We start from the raw sequence: 22,191 nt of genomic DNA on the forward strand, positions 1-22,191 counted from the left end.
TTGATACAGCTCATTCTGGCCATTGATGAACATTCTCCCTGGGACTTGGGTGTAATTGCAAATGGGACTTGGGAACTGAAACTTTGGGACAAGATTGGTGAACATTTTCATGAGCTCCCCAGCATCAGTACTCGGATTTTAAATGCATGGTGCAAGGTTCATTACGCTATGGGCTCTTTATCACCAAAAAATATCTCCCTGGCTGCATTGCCATCACAACCTCCAGCTTCTTTAATCCAGTCTGCTGTGTTAGAGTTTGTTCCAATCCTTGCCCTGCCAGCAGCTCCAGAACCCAAGCCTCCAGATTATAGTTCCTCACTAGAGGACCCAATCCTGCAAAAATATCGTGGTCTGGCTGGAAATTACCCTGCTCTTTCAGCAGCAGAACCAGCTACCCCATTTCAACGTGCAGCCCTTGCCTGTTCCTTATCTCAGGATACCATGGCATTCCCTGTTATTGTGCCCCCTGCTGGTGCTCCAGCAGGAACTCAAGCCCAGCACCAACCTTTTGACTTTAAAATCTTGAAAGAGCTCCAATTGTCAGTCAGGACAAATGGACTGCAAGCACCATTCACACAGGCTCTTTTGGAAGCCACATTAGCCCAGCTGTTGGTTCCAGATGACATCAAGCTTTTGGCACGTACAGTTTTACCTCCATCAGCTGGTGTATTATTTGCTCATGAATGGGAAATCGCCTGTCGTGGTTATGCTCCTGCCTTACTGCAACAAGCAAGAGGGAATAATCCTAATATTACCCTCGCAGATGTGATGGATGCTATGATGGGGCGTGGGCCTTTTGCTCAGGCTTCAGTACAAGCCACACTGCTGCAGATTTTATTGAGGGATACTGCTCTTGCTGCTCAACAAGCAATGAGAAAAATCCCAGAACCCACCAGTATTCAATCAAGGTGGGGTTCAATCAGGCAAGAGGCAAGAGAATCATATTCTTCCTTTATGGACAGGCTGATTACAGCAGTGAGTAGACAAATTGAAAATCCTGAAGCCAAACAAATAATTATCAAACAATTGGCCTTTGAATATGCCAAAGAGGATTGTAAGGTTGCGTTAAGACCGATAATACACAATCCTGCCACAGACACAGCAGCCATGCTTCGCATTTGTCAGTCTGGTGATACAGCCACCCACAAGATTCATCTGCTAGCAGCAGCGCTCAATGAAAACCAGCCTGTAGCCACCGATACAACGTTTCCAGCATGGCAAACCAGGATCACCGATACCTCAGTGTGGGTAGAACGGTGGCCTCCACCAAAAGAAAAATCCGCAGCAATGGCACCATCCTGTTTCTGAACAGCTTATCTCTGAACAATTGACTTTCGGCCACATTGAACCATCTTCATCCCACTGGCTCCAGCAGACAAGGAACAGTTTGCTTTTACATTGCCAGTATATCACGATTCGCAACGTTATCAGTGGATTGTCCTCAAGGCATGTGGAATTCCCCTACACTTTGTCAACATTTTGTGGGTGAAGCATTGAAACCTTTCCACATGCGCCACCTAGAGGTGCTGCACACGAGCTGCACCTGGCCGTATTTGCTACATCGTTGCCAACAGGAATTTTATATGCTCAGGCGGAACAAGAAGAAGACTATCTGCATTATAGAATGGTTACATCTACCACATACCCCACCGAAGAACATTTATTCAGTAATTGAATCCACATCAGACATTGTTATCAAAGGACGTTCACGTGCAAATTGCTTTAGCTGATTTTATAGGTGTCATCATTTTTAACCCTCCAAAGGATGACCGTTTGACATTTCTGACACAGGTCACCTATGTTTGGCTACCCCCTTGTCTCTCACACCTCTCCCCTCTGCACTAACCCTCTTCACGGATAGAACAAGAAGTAGGGGGGTGGTGACATGGGAGGAGGGAGGAAAATGGAAATGTTTATATACCCCTCCACAGTCTTCTGCCCAGTGAGCTGAGCTAGCAGCTGTGATTCTTGCCTTTCAATCCTTTCCTACTCAACCTTTCAATCTTATTGTGGATACTCAGTATGTATATCGCCTTTTTGCTAGTTTACCAATATCTTATATAACTCCTTCCTTGGATTCTGACTTGTTTTCCTTGTTTCTTGGCCTGCAGGCCTTACTTCAGCACAGAGAGTTATCTTATTATGTTGCACATCTTCGCTCCCACACATCACACCCAGGGTATTTAGCAGAGGGCAATGCAAGAGCAGATGTGGCTCTGAGGGACATTTCTACCTTTTCTCTCTTTTCTGACCCTATACTAGGTCATAACACCTTTCACCTTCCTGCGAAAGCATTGGCAAAGCATTTTTCTATTCCTTTGGCCCAAGCAAGGGATATAGTTTCCCAATGTGCTTCTTGTTCTAAATCTCAGCTGGCCATTCCTTTTGATGCTGTCAATCCTAGGGGCACGTCTGCATTGGCGTGTTGGCAGATGGATGTCACACACACACCTGTGTTGGCTCCACTCTCCAAGGTTCACCTCACGGTGGACACCCACTCTGGATTCATATGGGCTACGCCCATGAGGGGGGAAATAGCTCGGCATGTCATTCAGCACACTATCCACTGTTTCTCAGTCATGGGTAAACCTGCGCGTATCAAAACTGATAATGGTCCAGCATATATTTCTAAAACATTTTCGGAATTTTGTATGTTGTGGAATGTGAAATTAACTCATGGCATACCCTTTAACTCCACAGGTCAAGCTATAGTGGAAAGAGCACACCTGACGTTCAAAACACTATTGCTTAAACAGCTTGGTGGCCAAAGCATACCAACGGCAGATATCCCTTCGGCTGTTCACCAAGTTCTTTTTGTACTTAACCATCTTTTATATCCACATAATAGGACCCATACTCCCGCGGAATTGCATTTTAGGAAGGAGGAGGCACTCCCCCGCCCCTTGGTGGTGTACCGACGCTTGCCTGATCCCACGTGGCATGGACCTGTTCCGCTGATCACGTGGGGACGAGGGTACGTGGCAGTGGACGTCGAGGACAAGCCTTTGTGGGTTCCAGCTCGATGCGTGCGGCCATGGCGAGTCCCTTCAACTACAGAAGTGCCTTCCTAACCATTTGCCTTGCCATCTTTTGCTGCATCATTATACAAGGAAGAGAAGCAGACGACACAATCCAGTTGCAGCCACCATATTTCACCTTATCGGCTGGCAAGCAGCTGTCGCCTGAATCCTACTCTGGCTGGCAGTATCCACGGCTCAGCCACTCTCGAACTATAAGAACAGCATTGTTGAATAAGACTTTTAGGGGAGAAAATTATCATAAGATATGGAGGAATAATATTTTTGTACAAGATATGATTAAGTTTACCAGTTTATTGCATGCTTCTAAATGTTGGTTATGTATGCACATGCCGCCCTTTGCCAGTCCTTCAGGCATAATGCTTCATGGCGTGCCTGTCAATGGATCTTTTCAATTTACTAATATTATATCCCCTAAGCAAACTTTTTGGCCTCCAGTACAATTGACCCTCCATGAGCCTGCCCCCATTTGTTTTCAAATTAAAGAGGGGAAAGAATCATGGGGCATATATCCAAACTGTCAATATACATTGAAATTCATGTTTAATAGCACTTGTTCTCTTACAGGAACATACAGTGACCAATGTCAGTGCTTTAGAAGCGATACCAGTGCATGGCTAAAAACTAGGAAAGAAACCTACCATGCAAATTGGAGTCTGAATTCTTCTATCCCTGGCTTAGCAAATGCCACAGATGAGCAATTTCATATCAGTTCCTGTCAGGGAACTGCCATCGGAGGAACAGGTGGGGAGAGGGCTCACGGAGGCTGGGAGGGACTCAGCAGCGGAAGCAGGGACCAGCAGGGGGAGAGATGGGTCTCTGGAGGAAGGTCTCACGAATGCTGAGAGAGACGCAGCAGCTAAAGCAGGAACTAGCAGGGAAAGGGGAGGATCTCTGAGGGAAAGCGAGCAAGAGGGAGGGCTCAGGGACACGTCCAGCGAGAACAGTGGGGAGGTGTCAGAAGCTCCCATAGGGAGACCCATTCCTCGCCGGAAGCTGTCACGTCGTGAGTCCAGAAGACGTGTTTCTGTTAAGGAGCTTCTATGCTGGAAGCGCTTCCGAAAACAACCACTGTCGGAATCTGCAAGTGACTAGGGCAGACATGTCTGAGGAGCTCTGTCACACACAGAGGTTTGTGGAGTTGCACAAACTCTGAGGGACCACGATTTTACGCACAAGCAGCTAATCATCCCATCACAGCATTCCGACAGTCTTTGTAAGCTGCCTGTGCAGGAGAAGGCATCATGAGCGACCCAGCCGGAACCGGAGAGGCAGGAGTTGGAGCGGGTCCAAGCTTGGAAGAAAGGTACCGAGCGTTGGAAATCCAACTGGCGCTGCAGACGGCGAGGCTTGAGGAGAGAAGGGCTCAGGATGCAGACAAGAAGGGGAGAGCCACCCAGTTCACCAGAAAGGTACCAGGATTGGGGCAGAAGTTTGGGGGGGACCCCAAGGACTACCATGCCTTTAGAACAGAGATGCAATATGCCCTCAATGTGCAGTTTGATGAATTCCCTGACGAGGAATCGCGAGTGGCTTTTGTGATTGGGCATCTTGAAAAAGGGGCGAGGGACTGGGTTAGACCCCTGATGGCAACGCACAATGACGTCCTAAAGGACACCAAGAAGTTCTTTCGTGCAATGGATCTCATGTTTTCCAGCGATATTGAGGAGGGAGTGGTGCGCAGACAGCTAATGGCTTGCAAGCACGGAAGCCGATCTGTCCGTGAGTACTGGACTGAGTTCACCATGCTGGTTCACAGATTGGGGTGGGACTTATCGGCGGCACCCATTCAAATGCTATTTGAAGAAGGCCTTGCTTCGGCTGTGAAAGACGAACTTTCCCGGGGTCCTAGGGCGGATTCTATGGATCAGCTGACTAAATCTGCGCTGACCATAGGAGCGCGCCAGGAGGCGAGAGCTTTGGAGAGGCGGGAAGGGAAGGGGGAACGCTGGAAGGAGTTCCGCATTCCTGACATTCCAGAGACAACTTTCCCGCCGGCAGAGCCGATGGAAATCGGAACAGCGCGCGCGCGCGCAGTTTCAAAGCCCAGTGAGGGGGGAAAGAAGGAGGGAAAAGGCGCCCGGAAATGCTATCTCTGCCAACAGCCAGGTCACTTTGCCAGAGTCTGCCCCCAGAGGAAGGAATGGCAAGGGATGGTGGGAGCTGTTGAGGGAAGAGAGGAGGGAAAACCGGAGCAGGTAAAAGCCAACGCCTGGTTGCCACAGTCGGGGCACAGCAGCCAGGCCAAAGAGCAGTGAAAGTGCCCATGCCAGAAGCTCCTCAACCTGCCCTAGTGATTGAAGTGTCGCTAGAGCTGCAAAATGGACACCCCCTAAAGATAAAGGCGCTGTTGGACTCAGGCAGCTCCTGCAATTTTATGAGCAAAGAGTTTGCAGCTGAACACCAGATACAGACTATCCCTTTAAGCAACCCCCTGCAGGTGACCACGATCGATGGCAGGGAGTTGTTGGGAGGAGAAGTCAGCTTGCAGACCGTCCCAATGATAATGAAGGTGGCAAGGCACACAGAACTGATAGCGTTTAATGTGGCCACCTTGGGAGGAGCTCCTATTATTTTGGGGATGAGCTGGCTAGCGTTACATGATCCGCTGGTGGGCTGGCATCAGAGAGTGGTTTCCTTTGGTTCAGCACATTGCTTAGAACTGCAAAGGGGGAAAGGGTTCAGCAGGGGCCCAAGCCACCCTAGCAGGGACGGAAGTAACGGAGAAAGTGAAGGTACCACGACAATACGCAGATCTCAGCGACGTGTTCAGCGAGAAGGAAGCTGACCAACTACCCCCGCATAGGCCCTTTGACTGTCAAATCAATTTACTCCCTGGGGCACAGCTTCCTGTAGGCAAGTTGTATGCCATGTCAGACAGAGAAATGCAGGAGCTAAGAGAGTTCATTGACAAGAACCTGAAGAGAGGCTTCATCAGAGAGTCCAAAGCAGTGGGGGGTAGCCCAGTGTTTTTTGTGGATAAAAAAACCACGGACAAGCCGAGACTTGTATGTGACTTCAGGGCATTAAACGCAGTGTCAGAACCCTTGGCTTTCCCTATGCCCAGGATTGACGACATTTTGACCAGGGTGCGGAAGGGAAAGATTTTTACAAAGCTGGACCTAAGGGGGGCGTACAACCTGATACGTATAAGGAAAGGGAATGAATGGAAAACCACCATGTTCACCCCTTTGGGGGCATTTGAATATCTCGTGATGCCATTTGGCTTACAAGCAGGCTCGGCGTGCTTCCAATCGTTTATGAACCACGTACTGGGGCCTTTGCTTTACAAGAATTGTGTGGCCTTCCTAGATGACGTGTTGGTGTATTCTGAGAATGAGGAGCAGCATGTGAGAGACGTCAGAGAAGTGTTGAGCAGGCTGCAAGCCAACAGGCTGTGGGTGAAACTGGAGAAGTGTCAGTTTCATACCAAGGAGGTGGAATTCCTGGGGTACCGCCTGTCAGACAAGGGATTGGCCATGGATCCCGGCAAGGTCCAGGCAGTGCTGGAATGGAAAACACCCAAAACCAAGAAGGATGTGCAGAGGTTCCTAGGGTTTGGGAACTTTTATCGTAAGTTCATCCGAAACTTTGCACACCTGACGGCGCCCATTACGGACTGTCTCAGCAGTAAGAAGAAATTTGTTTGGACTGAGGAGGCGGAGCGAGCGTTTGAGGAACTGAAAAGGGCCTTCGCCTCTGAAGGACAACTTCTGCATGTGGATTTACAAAAAAAGCTGAGAGTCGAAACAGACGCATCAGACAGAGCCATAGGGGCGGTGCTTCTTCTGCAGCCAGGGAAGGAGGAGTCAGAGTGGAGACCGTGTGCCTTTTTTTCGCGAAAGCTGAACAAATCCGAGAGGAACTACACGGTGTACGACCGAGAACTTCTTGCTATTCATGAGGCTTTCCGGAGATGGAGGCACCTGCTAATTGGTGCACAACATAAGGTGCAAGTGTGCACTGACCATAAGAACCTAGAGTATTGGAGAACGGCGCGAGTGCTCAACCAACGGCAGTTGAGATGGGCCCAGGAGTTCTCCAAATTTAACTTTGAGATTTGTTACGTGCCAGGCCCAGAGAACGTTAGGGCGGACGCTCTCTCACGCAAACCTGAATATTTGGAGGGGGAGGGAGCACCCGAAGAAAGACATGTCATTCCAGAGGACCGCTGGGTGTGTGGGGCGGCATTGGTGGGGCAAAGGGAACTGGTAGAGGGAACGGTGCATGATGAATACGCCCAGGAGAAACTCAGGGGTCTCAGGAGGGAGGGAGACAAACCCGGGGGTTTTGAGGAGAGAAACGGGGCGTTGTATTACAAGGGAGCGTTATATATACCTGAAGGAGAGTTGAGGGAGAAGGTACTCAAGCAACTGCACGATAGCCCCACAGCAGGGCATTTTGGGCAACACAAAACCATGTGGCTGGTTACCAGGGAATTTTGGTGGCCCAAGGTCAGGGAAGATGTGCGGGAGTATGTGAGAGGGTGTGACCAATGCCAGCGAGCCAAGGGGGAGAGGCGGGCACCGGCAGGGTTATTAGAACCACTACCCACACCTGAAAGACCATGGGAAGCAGTGGCAATAGATTTCATGACTGATCTGCCAAAGTCCAGAGGGAAAACAGCCATCATGGTTGTGGTAGACCTGTTAACCAAAATGGCCCACTTTATAGCCTGCTCACATGCTGTCACGGCAGAAGAAACCGCTAAATTGTTTGTAGAAAATGTGTTTAGGTTGCATGGCGCCCCCTTGAGGGTGGTTTCAGACCGAGGGAAACAATTTACTTCCAGGTTCTGGAGGAAGCTCATGAGCTTACTGCATGTAGAGGTCAATTTTTCGACTGCCCGGCATCCTGAAACCAACGGGCAGGCGGAAAGAGCCAATGGCATCCTCCAGCAATATTTGAGGTGTTATGTGAATGACAGAGAGAATGATTGGGTGGAGAAGCTGGCGTTGGCAGAATTTGCCTACAACAATGCGGAGAACGTGTCCACGGGGATGAGCCCCTTTTTGGCTAATTACGGGTGCCATCCCCGGGCTTTCCCAGGGGGGGAAGGGGAGAACTGGAGCGTTCCAGCTGCCGAACAGTTCGTAGAAGAAATGGAAGCGATCCATCGCCAGCTCCAACTTAACTTAGACAGGGCCAAGGAGAAATATAAGAGGCAGGCAGACAAAAACAGAAGAGAAGGTGAAACCTTTAGGGTGGGGGACCAGGTGTGGCTGTCAACCCAAGGGTTACCATTCAAAGGGGGTTGTAAGAAGTTAAGACCCAAAAGACTGGGCCCATTTGAAGTCACGCAACAGGTCAACCCAGTGGCTTTCAGACTCCGGTTACCGAACCACATGAAGCTGCACCCAGTTTTCCACAGGTCGTTGCTGTCACCGTATAAAGGGGACAGAGAAGGGAGGGTCACTCGGGGACCAGCAATGGAGGAAAGGGAACACAGCTACCATGTAGCGGAGATTCTCGATTCCAGGTGGAAGGGAAATCAAGTAGAGTATTTGGTAACGTGGGAAGGGGAACCGGAGTCGGAAAACACCTGGGTCATGGCAGAGGATGTCAATGACGAGGTTTTAATAGAAACTTTTCATCAGAGGTTCCCACATAAACCTCAGCCAGTGGCGAGGTTCCGGAGGGAATACTTTGCCACCACCGACGAAGAAGAAGAGTTGGAGGGGTTCACAGATTCCGAGGAGGAGGAGGATTCAGCGAGCCGGAACGGCGACCGATGGAGGGAAATGTTCGAGACGTCTGAAGATGAAGAGGATTCTTTTCGGGGTTTTACCTCCTCACCGCCCAGAGGAGAGGGAATGGGCGGGGGTGAAGGGGGTCCTGGAGGGGAGGTGGATGTCAGGGAACTGCCATCGGAGGAACAGGTGGGGAGAGGGCTCACGGAGGCTGGGAGGGACTCAGCAGCGGAAGCAGGGACCAGCAGGGGGAGAGATGGGTCTCTGGAGGAAGGTCTCACGAATGCTGAGAGAGACGCAGCAGCTAAAGCAGGAACTAGCAGGGAAAGGGGAGGATCTCTGAGGGAAAGCGAGCAAGAGGGAGGGCTCAGGGACACGTCCAGCGAGAACAGTGGGGAGGTGTCAGAAGCTCCCATAGGGAGACCCATTCCTCGCCGGAAGCTGTCACGTCGTGAGTCCAGAAGACGTGTTTCCGTTAAGGAGCTTCTATGCTGGAAGCGCTTCCGAAAACAACCACTGTCGGAATCTGCAAGTGACTAGGGCAGACATGTCTGAGGAGCTCTGTCACACACAGAGGTTTGTGGAGTTGCACAAACTCTGAGGGACCACGATTTTACGCACAAGCAGCTAATCATCCCATCACAGTTCCTTATTTACTGAAGCCTTTAATTGGTCCCAACAGAGTAGTAATATCAGCTATTTACTCAAAAGAGAGTTATGGCTGCTTTGTGGCGAAAAAGCATACAAAGCCATTCCTCGAAACCTCACAGGCACATGTACATTGGGTCTCGTGGTTCCGTTGTTGTATAAGGTTGATAAGTTACCATCTTCTCTTAGACTACGAAATCGTCGGGAGGTAAATTCACCCATAAATCAATATATCGGTACCCAGGTCTCTCGGGCCTTGCTGCCTTCGGTGGGTGCAGCAATGAACTATAGGGACCTCCATCGTCTAGCAAATTGGACTGAAGGATTATTCAATGATACCATAAAAGCTTTGAAGGAACTCAACCAGGAGGTGTCTGCAATGAGAGAAGTGGTTTTACAGAATCGTTATACTTTGGATGTGATTTTAGCTTCAAAAGGAGGAGTTTGTGCGCTTGTTCATTCTCACTGTTGCATGTTTATTCCTGATAATAATGTCAGCATATCTGCGACAATCGACCATATGGAAACCATGGTAGCCCACAATCCGTTTGCCCCCCCTCCTTCCGTTGATCCATGGGCATGGTTATATTCTTGGCTTCCGGATGGAAGTTGGCTTCGACATTTATTGATTTTAGTGATCATTATAGTAGTTATTTGCATTATTTTGTGTTGCTGTATACAATGTATTCCTTCTTTAATTTCTGTATGTACTGCATGGTTCTCCAGTCCGCGGCCCGCTTCCGGTCTCACAAGAGTCGCCTATCGCGCTCGATATAACCGTATTGGTACTGACATATATGACTCTGATTAAATAAATAAAGAAAGAGGGCATGTGGGAGCCAGGAAGTCATGGAAAAGGCTTGTAGTGCCACCTGGTGCCTTGCTGACCTCGGTGACCAGCACTCTGAGCTTACAATGTATTAGAATGTATTGACCCTATAAGGAGTTAGGTTCCCCCCTCTGGGCACTGTAACCCTATATGGTTTGTGGGTGGGTTAAAGCTTGACTGGATGAGGTAACGTGAGACATTGGAATGCTGCCATGCGGCTGGAGAGAACAAAGGATAATAAAATCGGAGGAGAGAGAGGAAGGAGCTTTTTTGCCCTCCGTCCATGGAGACATTTGCCTTTGTGTGTGTTTTTTCTTTGCCTTGCACCCCAAAATGACGGCTGGTTTCCGTCAACTGGTTCCCACATTTAATATAAACCCGGCCACCTTGCCAAATTCCATCTCCACATTTAAACTCTTTAAAGGATCTTCTATCGTTATTACCAGGTCATCAGCAAAGGCTTTAACTTTATATTCGTTTTGACCTACTGTCACCCCTTTTATTAATTCATTTCGTCTAATTGCACTCAAGAGGACTTCCAGAACCATTCTGAATAACAGTGGCGAGAGAGGACAACCCTGTCTTATACCCTTCCATATCTTCACTTCTTCTGTTATTACATTATTCACAATCAATTTAGCTCTTTGCTCTGTATAAATCGCCCTTATTCCATTATAGAAATCGTTCCCCACCTCCATAAATTCTAAATTTTTTAACACAAATTCCCATGATATACAGTGGTGCCTCGCAAGATGAATGCCTCGCAAGACGGAAAACCCGCTAGACGAAAGGGTTTTCCGTTTTGGAGGCGCTTCGCAAAACGAATTTCCCTATAGGCTTCCTTCGCAAGACGAAAGCCCATAGGGAAATCTCCGGGACAGCGGGGAAGCGCAGCGCGTCTTCCCCACTGTCCTCGGACCTCCTCCGAAGGCTGGTGGTGGTGTGGAGACCTCCTCCCGCCGCCAGCCTTCGGAAGGCTGCTCTGAAGCCTGGGGGTGGGGTGGAGAAACCTCCTCCCGCCGCCAGGCTTCGGAAGGATGCTCCGAAGCCTGGCGGCGGGAGGAGGTCTCTCCGCCCCACCGCCAGCCTTCAGAAGGCTGCTCCGAAGCCTGGCGGCGGGAGGAGGTCTCTCCGCCCCACCGCCAGCCTTCGGAAGGCTGCTCCGAAGCCTGGCGGTGGGGCGGAGAGACCTCCTCCCGCCGCCAGGCTTCGGAAGGCTCTCCGAAGGCTGGCGGTGGGGCGGAGAGACCTTCTCCCCGCGCCAGCCTTCGGGTGGCTGTCCTGAAGACTTGCGGTGGGAGGAGGGTTTTCCTTCCCACCGCCAACATTCAGAATGCTGTTCTGAATGTTGGCGGTGGGGAGGAAAAACCCTCCTCCCACCGCAAGCCCCGGGAACAGAGGAGAAGCGCTGCGCCCCTTCCCCTCTGTTCCCGTATCTGCCCTGAAGGCTTGCGGTGGGGAGAAAAGCCCTTCTCCGCACCGCCAGCCTTGAAAGCGGTTTCCATAGGAACGCATTAATTGATTTTCAATGCATTCCTATGGGAAACGGTGCTTCGCAAGACGAAAAACTCGCAAGAAGAAAAAACTTGCGGAATGAATTAATTTCGTCTTGCGAGGCACCACTGTATTATCAAATGCCTTCTCCGCATCTACAAACATTAGTATAGCTTGTTTCTCATTCCTAGCAGACAGATATTCCAAAACATTTATTATATTTCTCACATTATGTTTCATCTGCCTGCCTGGAAGAAACCCTGCTTGATCATCGTGAATAAATTCTCTCAATACCTTTTTTAATCTTTTTGCTAATATTCCAGCAAAAATCTTATAGTCTGTGTTTAACAATCAGATCGTGTGTTAAATCAGAATCTTGCTTGGGAATAAGTATGATGAAGGCTTCTTTCCAAGTTTCCAGAATATCTTTTTCCTTCAAAATATTATTCATAACTTCTTTCAGTGGTACCGTCAGGGTGTGCCTCAATTCTTTGTAATAACTGGCTGTAAATCCATCTGGTCCTGGAGCCTTTCCTTTTTTCAATTCTTTTATGACCTCTATTATTTCCTCATTCTCAATTGGGGCATTCAGTCTGTCTTTCTTTTCTGTCGGGATCTTTTGCACCTTTTTTTCTTTTAAATATCTTTCTATTCTCTTCAAATTGTTCTTTTCTCTGTTGCTGTACAAATGATTATAAAAGTCCAAGAATCCTTTTCTAATGCCTTTCGGGTTCTCAATCTCTTCTCCATCCACAATAATTTTGTTGATTATGTTTTGTTCCTTTCTTTTCTTAATTTGCCACGCGAGCCATTTACCTGACTTATTGGCATTGTCCATAAAATATTCCATCAACTTCTTTTGCGCCTCTTGTATGATTTTTTGATCACCCAAGAGGTAATCGTTAATTCTCCATCTAAATGATCTTTCTTCATAACCTTTAATTTCCAATTTTATTGGACTGTGGTCTGAAATTACTCTTGGCTGAATTTCAATTTGCCGAATTCTTGGAGTTAGTTCATTCGAGACCCAAATTTGATCTATTCTTGACATTGACTGATTTGGTTCCGAATAAAATGTAAACTGTTTCTCCAGTGGATGTCTAAGTCTCCAAACATCAATTAGATTACAGTTTTTCGTCGTTGAAAAGAAAGTCTTGGGTAGTTTTCCTTCTTTGCTAACCTGAAATTGTTCTTAACCTGAACTTTAGCTAATGGGGCCTCCTGCTGCCATTGAGCCGCCAGAGCACGATTTCTGTTCTCATCCTGAAGCAAAGTTCTTAACCTGAAGCACGATTTCTGGGTTAGCGGAGTGTATAACCTGAAGTCTATGTAAAACAAGGTACCACTGTATATATTTAAAAATTGCATCCAATTTTGACAGTGTTATTACAAACCACTTCATTCAGCCCTGCAACATCTTGCGAAGCAGCGATATACTAATATGCATCTGTTATTATGTGACATTGGTCAAGGCTTTCTGGGAAATAATATATGATGAGTTTAAAGAAAATGTTTGAAAATACATTTGTCAAAAAAGCCAGAAGCCTTCTCACTAGGTATAAGACTTCTTATGTCTGCAACGACGGCAGCAAGAATGCAACTAGCCCAATGGGGCTTAAATTGGATTGTTATGAATGAAAAAAATTAGTAAAAAAATATTTCAAAAGAGAATGCTACTTGCCCAATTAATGGGGCTTAGATCAGGTTATTCATGAAAGAAATGATAAAAAAATATTTTAAAGAAGAGAGAATGCTACTAGCCCAATTAATGTGGCTTATATTTGATTGTTATTAATGAAAAAATTAATAAAAAATAATTTAAAAAGAGAATGCCACTAGCCCAATTAATGGGGCTCATATGGGATTGTTATTAATGAAAAAATTAATGAAAAAATAATTTACAAAGAGAATGCCACTTGCCCAATTAATAGGGCTTAAATCAGATTGCTATGAATGAAAATAATAAATTCTTTAAAAGAAGAAGAGAGAACGCTACTAACCCAATTAATGGGGCTTCTATTGGATTGTGATTAATGAAAAATTAATAAAACATTATTTAACAGAAGAAGAGAGAACGCTACTAGCCCAATTAATGGGGCTTATATTGGATTGTTATCATTATCATTATTTTTCCAGGCCTTCCCATCTAGAGCCCAGAAACTCTGTAACAGTTACCTTCTCAAAGTGATGAATCGCCAGCCAGATTTCCCCTTGCGCATTGAACACACAGCCGAGGTTACTCCATGCCACAGCAAAGTTGGGTTGGGTCTCGATGGCTTTCAGGTAGCAGGCCTTGGGAGGGTCGAGAGGTAGGTAGGTACAGGGGGAAGGGGGTATTTGCACAAAAGAAAAGCAAGAGAAAAGTCCCAGTTAGTATCCCTCCTCTGACCGGCCAAAAGTGATCCTGCGGTAGAGGCTCGCTCGCTGGCGCCAAAACTAGCGTGCTGGCGGGTGATGCTGCGCCAGCGCAAACCAGGACCCGAGTGCAAATCCACCATTGTCAGTTATGCTGACCCTTCGATATATAGCAATTCTTTCCTAGCAAGCAATTCCTTGGCCAAGGCCAGGACAGTTGCTTTCACACTCGCAATCGGCTTCCAATACGCTGCCGTTTGGATTGCAACAGTTTGGATTGTGACACAGTTTGGATAGCATCCTGGCTGAGGTCAGATGATCTTAGGGCCAGTCTCTCCCAAATATTCTCCAGTTGTCAAAATGACAGCAGGGCCTTGGTTCTCAAACGCCGAAAACCTGGAAGGAAGCTTCAAATTCTTCTTTTACAGCAGCCTTTCTCAACCTTGGGTCCCCAGATGTTGTTGGACTACAACTCCCATAATTCCTAGCCAGCATGACCTGTGGTCAGGGATGATGGGAGTTGTAGTTCAAGAACATCTGGGGACCCAAGGTTGAGAAAGGCTGTTTTACAGGAAGGCTCAACTTTTACTGGCATCCTCTTCACACGGACAAGAGGAGGTTTCATTTCGGGAGCCACAAAATCCCTGCTACTCAAACGCCGAAAACCCAGAAGGAAGGGTTAATCCTTCTTTTACAGAAAGGTTCATATGGACAATAGGGCAGTTTATGAAAAAGAAATTTTGGAAAATGTCTGCTGCAGAGATCTTATCTTACTACACTACGGATTATATAGCTATCTCTGAAATTTAATGCATTATCAGTTAATATCTTGACCCTACTCCACTGAAAAGCATTGGGTGTTCAGTAGGGCGGTTCAAAAAAAACTTTTTTTAAAAAAAATGCCTTCTCCAAAGGTGCTACACCAGGGACCCTCCTTCATGAAAATAGCCGTTTTCCTATATCGTGAAGGCTGAAATGTCAATTCAGTGGAGCTGGGTCAAGATATTAACTAATATGCATGAAATTTCAGATATAGCTATATACTGTAATCCCTAGCGTAGTATGAAAATACCTTTGGAAAAGGCATTTTCAAAAAAAAAAGTTAATATGAACCGCCCTAATGGATAGGCGCAGGTTTCCTTTTGGGAGTCACAAAATCCCTGCTACTCAAACACCTTGGTTCCGAAACGCCAAAACCCCGGAAGGAAGCGTTCCTGTTTCTGGAGCTTCTTGGAAGCCAGATGTCTGACGCAGCTGTCGGCGATTGTTTCTGGGGCGCCTGCACCAATCAGAAGCTGCGCCTTGGTTTCCAAACATTTTGGAAGTCCAACAGGCTTCCGGAATGGATTAAGTTTGGCGCTTTGGTTTTTGCAATTAATTTTGTGCTTTTGTTATTTCTTGTATAGTACAGTACATTATCGCTTTCATTTTATGGATCAATGGTCTTGTTAGATAGCAGAATTCGTGTTCAATGGCTGTTTTTGTAAAAGTCTGGAACGGATGAATCCATTTTGCATTCCTTTCCATGGGAAAGCACGCCTTGGTTTTGGAACGCTTTTGAAACGGACTTCCAGAGCGAATGAAGTTTGAGAACCGTGGTAACCGGTCGTTAAAAACTTCCCTAAAGGTTCAGCCTTGCCGGCATCCTTGGTTTTGGAACGGATTCCGTTTCAGAACCAAGGGACTACTGTAAGTAGAAATTACATTAGAAGATCCAGAATACCCCATGAAAGACACGGTCTCTCTTTTTAAAGAGCAGAAACTTGGCTCTCCAACCCTGAACTCACCTGTGCAGGACGCACATCTGAATGTTACTTTCACAACCTCAAATGACAGCTTTGCACAAAGGTCCCGGTCCCTGCAATGCGAGCGCGAGAAGTCGCCAGCGCCCCCTAACAGCACGCCGCTCGCGCCCTCGCTGCCAACTGCCGCGCTTTGCCGCAACGCCCCTGGGTGCTATGAGTGGCCAACCAGACTGATTCATCTGCCGGACAGGCCCATGCAGAAACTCAGGGGGGTGGGGAGTCTTAAATTTGTGCCAGAAACCTCAATGCATTGCAACCCAATTTTGCTGAGAGGCCTAGAGGAGCCGCCCACATGGAGATGAATCGTCTAGTCCACCATTCACAAGGGCCCCATCACACGCCGTGCGCATTTCCGCTGCACCGCCCTTGCGCTACCGCAGGACCACAGCGCGTCATCGGCAGAGCAGAACGCTGCAATCCAAACAAAGAAGGAAAAAGGATAAAAAATGAACCACCGGGAAGAGTTAGATACTTTTAACTAAGTCCTTTCCCAATTATCTCTTTTAAATCTTAAGGTACTTTTTTTACGTTTATTTCTCGGAAAGAAACGTGGCTAGGACTATCAATTGCTCTCTAACGTTACTCGCTTGTACAGAAAATACTTAAGCAGTTTCCGAAGCCACAAGACAGAAGATTCAGGCATGGAGCAAATGGTTTTTGTCGTGGCAGTTACAAACCCGTTACCATATTTCTCATGTGAGTTTTCGGTGCGTTCCTTCCTGGAAGAGGAGGAGGAGGAGAGTTTCTGCTTTAGATCCAGCCCTCGAGCTCCCTCTCCTTACGCATGGAAAAAGTTTCCCCCACCTGAAACCTTCTAAATGTAATATCAGTGGTGGAAAACCAAAAACGAGAGAGAAAATAAAACAAGATCATTAGTAAAAAGTTCCAACAAAGCAATAGAAAATCTCTGGGTATGTCTTAACACGGGGGGTGGAGGGGTGGGGGGCGGTTGGTCTGTATCGGGGGGGGGCATGCAGAAGGGAAAGGGGTTAATGGGGGGCAACAGCAAACTGGAAGAAAGGCTCCGAAACTCCCGCAACAATTGAATTTCAATTCAGGTGGTAAAGATTGTGCTGGTTTGGTCTTGCAAATGCACTGATGGCCAAAGAAAGAAACAAAGGTTTCAGGTGGGGGAAACCTTTTCCATGCGTAAGGAGTGGGAGCTCGAGGGCTGGATCTAAAGCAGAAACTCTCCTCCTCCTCCTCTTCCAGGAAGGAACGCACCGAAAACTCACATGAGAAATATGGTAACGGGTTTGTAACTGCCACGACAAAAACCATTTGCTCCATGCCTGAATCTTCTGTCTTGCGTTCCTTCCTGGAAGAGGAGGAGGAGGAGAGTTTCTGCTTTAGATCCAGCCCTCGAGCTCCCTCTCCTTACGCATGGAAAAAGTTTCCCCCACCTGAAACCTTCTAAATGTAATATCAGTGGTGGAAAACCAAAAACGAGAGAGAAAATAAAACAAGATCATTAGTAAAAAGTTCCAACAAAGCAATAGAAAATCTCTGGGTATGTCTTAACACGGGGGGTGGAGGGGTGGGGGGCGGTTGGTCTGTATCGGGGGGGGGCATGCAGAAGGGAAAGGGGTTAATGGGGGGCAACAGCAAACTGGAAGAAAGGCTCCGAAACTCCCGCAACAATTGAATTTCAATTCAGGTGGTAAAGATTGTGCTGGTTTGGTCTTGCAAATGCACTGATGGCCAAAGAAAGAAACAAAGGTTTCAGGTGGGGGAAACCTTTTCCATGCGTAAGGAGAGGGAGCTCGAGGGCTGGATCTAAAGCAGAAACTCTCCTCCTCCTCCTCTTCCAGGAAGGAACGCACCGAAAACTCACACGAGAAATATGGTAACGGGTTTGTAACTGCCACGACAAAAACCATTTGCTCCATGCCTGAATCTTCTGTCTTGTGGCTTCGGAAACTGCTTAAGTATTTTCTGTACAAGCGAGTAACGTTAGAGAGCAATTGATAGTCCTAGCCACGTTTCTTTCCGAGAAATAAACGTAAAAAAAGTACCTTAAGATTTAAAAGAGATAATTGGGAAAGGACTTAGTTAAAAGTATCTAACTCTTCCCGGTGGTTCATTTTTTATCCTTTTTCCTTCTTTGTTTGGATTGCAGCGTTCTGCTCTGCCGATGACGCGCTGTGGTCCTGCGGTAGCGCAAGGGCGGCGCAGCAGAAATGCGCACGGCGTGTGATGGGGCCCTTGTGAATGGTGGACTAGACGATTCATCTCCATGTGGGCGGCTCCTCTAGGCCTCTCAGCAAAATTGGGTTGCAATGCATTGAGGTTTCTGGCACAAATTTAAGACTCCCCACCCCCCTGAGTTTCTGCATGGGCCTGTCCGGCAGATGAATCAGTCTGGTTGGCCACTCATAGCACCCAGGGGCGTTGCGGCAAAGCGCGGCAGTTGGCAGCGAGGGCGCGAGCGGCGTGCTGTTAGGGGGCGCTGGCGACTTCTCGCGCTCGCATTGCAGGGACCGGGACCTTTGTGCAAAGCTGTCATTTGAGGTTGTGAAAGTAACATTCAGATGTGCGTCCTGCACAGGTGAGTTCAGGGTTGGAGAGCCAAGTTTCTGCTCTTTAAAAAGAGAGACCGTGTCTTTCATGGGGTATTCTGGATCTTCTAATGTAATTTCTACTTACAGTAGTCCCTTGGTTCTGAAACGGAATCCGTTCCAAAACCAAGGATGCCGGCAAGGCTGAACCTTTAGGGAAGTTTTTAACGACCGGTTACCACGGTTCTCAAACTTCATTCGCTCTGGAAGTCCGTTTCAAAAGCGTTCCAAAACCAAGGCGTGCTTTCCCATGGAAAGGAATGCAAAATGGATTCGTCCGTTCCAGACTTTTACAAAAACAGCCATTGAACACGAATTCTGCTATCTAACAAGACCATTGATCCATAAAATGAAAGCGATAATGTACTGTACTATACAAGAAATAACAAAAGCACAAAATTAATTGCAAAAACCAAAGCGCCAAACTTAATCCATTCCGGAAGCCTGTTGGACTTCCAAAATGTTTGGAAACCAAGGCGCAGCTTCTGATTGGTGCAGGCGCCCCAGAAACAATCGCCGACAGCTGCGTCAGACATCTGGCTTCCAAGAAGCTCCAGAAACAGGAACGCTTCCTTCCGGGGTTTTGGCGTTTCGGAACCAAGGTGTTTGAGTAGCAGGGATTTTGTGACTCCCAAAAGGAAACCTGCGCCTATCCATTAGGGCGGTTCATATTAACTTTTTTTTTTGAAAATGCCTTTTCCAAAGGTATTTTCATACTACGCTAGGGATTACAGTATATAGCTATATCTGAAATTTCATGCATATTAGTTAATATCTTGACCCAGCTCCACTGAATTGACATTTCAGCCTTCACGATATAGGAAAATGGCTATTTTCATGAAGGAGGGTCCCTGGTGTAGCACCTTTGGAGAAGGCATTTTTTTTAAAAAAAGTTTTTTTTGAACCGCCCTACTGAACACCCAATGCTTTTCAGTGGAGTAGGGTCAAGATATTAACTGATAATGCATGAAATTTCAGAGATAGCTATATAATCCGTAGTGTAGTAAGATAAGATCTCTGCAGCAGACATTTTCCAAAATTTCTTTTTCATAAACTGCCCTATTGTCCATATGAACCTTTCTGTAAAAGAAGGATTAACCCTTCCTTCTGGGTTTTCGGCGTTTGAGTAGCAGGGATTTTGTGGCTCCCGAAATGAAACCTCCTCTTGTCCGTGTGAAGAGGATGCCAGTAAAAGTTGAGCCTTCCTGTAAAACAGCCTTTCTCAACCTTGGGTCCCCAGATGTTCTTGAACTACAACTCCCATCATCCCTGACCACAGGTCATGCTGGCTAGGAATTATGGGAGTTGTAGTCCAACAACATCTGGGGACCCAAGGTTGAGAAAGGCTGCTGTAAAAGAAGAATTTGAAGCTTCCTTCCAGGTTTTCGGCGTTTGAGAACCAAGGCCCTGCTGTCATTTTGACAACTGGAGAATATTTGGGAGAGACTGGCCCTAAGATCATCTGACCTCAGCCAGGATGCTATCCAAACTGTGTCACAATCCAAACTGTTGCAATCCAAACGGCGGCGTATTGGAAGCCGATTGCGAGTGTGAAAGCAACTGTCCTGGCCTTGGCCAAGGAATTGCTTGCTAGGAAAGAATTGCTATATATCGAAGGGTCAGCATAACTGACAATGGTGGATTTGCACTCGGGTCCTGGTTTGCGCTGGCGCAGCATCACCCGCCAGCACGCTAGTTTTGGCGCCAGCGAGCGAGCCTCTACCGCAGGATCACTTTTGGCCTGTCAGAGGAGGGATACTAACTGGGACTTTTCTCTTGCTTTTCTTTTGTGCAAATACCCCCTTCCCCCTGTACCTACCTACCTCTCGACCCTCCCAAGGCCTGCTACCTGAAAGCCATCGAGACCCAACCCAACTTTGCTGTGGCATGGAGTAACCTCGGCTGTGTGTTCAATGCGCAAGGGGAAATCTGGCTGGCGATTCATCACTTTGAGAAGGTAACTGTTACAGAGTTTCTGGGCTCTAGATGGGAAGGCCTGGAAAAATAATGATAATGATAACAATCCAATATAAGCCCCATTAATTGGGCTAGTAGCGTTCTCTCTTCTTCTGTTAAATAATGTTTTATTAATTTTTCATTAATCACAATCCAATAGAAGCCCCATTAATTGGGTTAGTAGCGTTCTCTCTTCTTCTTTTAAAGAATTTATTATTTTCATTCATAGCAATCTGATTTAAGCCCTATTAATTGGGCAAGTGGCATTCTCTTTGTAAATTATTTTTTCATTAATTTTTTCATTAATAACAATCCCATATGAGCCCCATTAATTGGGCTAGTGGCATTCTCTTTTTAAATTATTTTTTATTAATTTTTTCATTAATAACAATCAAATATAAGCCACATTAATTGGGCTAGTAGCATTCTCTCTTCTTTAAAATATTTTTTTATCATTTCTTTCATGAATAACCTGATCTAAGCCCCATTAATTGGGCAAGTAGCATTCTCTTTTGAAATATTTTTTTACTAATTTTTTTCATTCATAACAATCCAATTTAAGCCCCATTGGGCTAGTTGCATTCTTGCTGCCGTCGTTGCAGACATAAGAAGTCTTATACCTAGTGAGAAGGCTTCTGGCTTTTTTGACAAATGTATTTTCAAACATTTTCTTTAAACTCATCATATATTATTTCCCAGAAAGCCTTGACCAATGTCACATAATAACAGATGCATATTAGTATATCGCTGCTTCGCAAGATGTTGCAGGGCTGAATGAAGTGGTTTGTAATAACACTGTCAAAATTGGATGCAATTTTTAAATATATACAGTGGTACCTTGTTTTACATAGACTTCAGGTTATACACTCCGCTAACCCAGAAATCGTGCTTCAGGTTAAGAACTTTGCTTCAGGATGAGAACAGAAATCGTGCTCTGGCGGCTCAATGGCAGCAGGAGGCCCCATTAGCTAAAGTTCAGGTTAAGAACAATTTCAGGTTAGCAAAGAAGGAAAACTACCCAAGACTTTCTTTTCAACGACGAAAAACTGTAATCTAATTGATGTTTGGAGACTTAGACATCCACTGGAGAAACAGTTTACATTTTATTCGGAACCAAATCAGTCAATGTCAAGAATAGATCAAATTTGGGTCTCGAATGAACTAACTCCAAGAATTCGGCAAATTGAAATTCAGCCAAGAGTAATTTCAGACCACAGTCCAATAAAATTGGAAATTAAAGGTTATGAAGAAAGATCATTTAGATGGAGAATTAACGATTACCTCTTGGGTGATCAAAAAATCATACAAGAGGCGCAAAAGAAGTTGATGGAATATTTTATGGACAATGCCAATAAGTCAGGTAAATGGCTCGCGTGGCAAATTAAGAAAAGAAAGGAACAAAACATAATCAACAAAATTATTGTGGATGGAGAAGAGATTGAGAACCCGAAAGGCATTAGAAAAGGATTCTTGGACTTTTATAATCATTTGTACAGCAACAGAGAAAAGAACAATTTGAAGAGAATAGAAAGATATTTAAAAGAAAAAAAGGTGCAAAAGATCCCGACAGAAAAGAAAGACAGACTGAATGCCCCAATTGAGAATGAGGAAATAATAGAGGTCATAAAAGAATTGAAAAAAGGAAAGGCTCCAGGACCAGATGGATTTACAGCCAGTTATTACAAAGAATTGAGGCACACCCTGACGGTACCACTGAAAGAAGTTATGAATAATATTTTGAAGGAAAAAGATATTCTGGAAACTTGGAAAGAAGCCTTCATCATACTTATTCCCAAGCAAGATTCTGATTTAACACAC

General features: G+C 46.3%; 2 protein-coding genes across 2 annotated transcripts in view; one reads left to right on the forward strand and one right to left on the reverse strand.

Annotated features, from left to right (window-relative positions):
* Positions 1-14,069, reverse strand: part of LOC308577852 (uncharacterized protein) — a gene marked incomplete at its 5' end in the record, with an annotated part of 52,263 nt that extends 38,194 nt beyond the window's left edge. The window contains one exon of the mRNA XM_081178251.1: positions 13,875-14,069. Coding sequence (XP_081034377.1) covers positions 13,875-14,069 — 195 coding nt within the window. The remainder of the gene's footprint in view (positions 1-13,874) is intronic.
* A 6,116-nt stretch (positions 14,070-20,185) lies between these two features.
* LOC308578182 (uncharacterized protein) overlaps positions 20,186-22,191 on the forward strand; it is a gene marked incomplete at its 5' end in the record, with an annotated part of 42,406 nt that continues 40,400 nt past the window's right edge. Inside the window, one exon of the mRNA XM_081178437.1 lies at positions 20,186-20,374. Within this exon, the coding sequence (XP_081034563.1) occupies positions 20,186-20,374 (189 nt within the window). The remainder of the gene's footprint in view (positions 20,375-22,191) is intronic.

The sequence above is a fragment of the Podarcis bocagei genome, assembly GCF_964188305.1.
Source record: "Podarcis bocagei genome assembly, chromosome: W".
In the NCBI taxonomy this organism is placed as follows: Eukaryota; Metazoa; Chordata; class Lepidosauria; order Squamata; family Lacertidae; genus Podarcis; species Podarcis bocagei.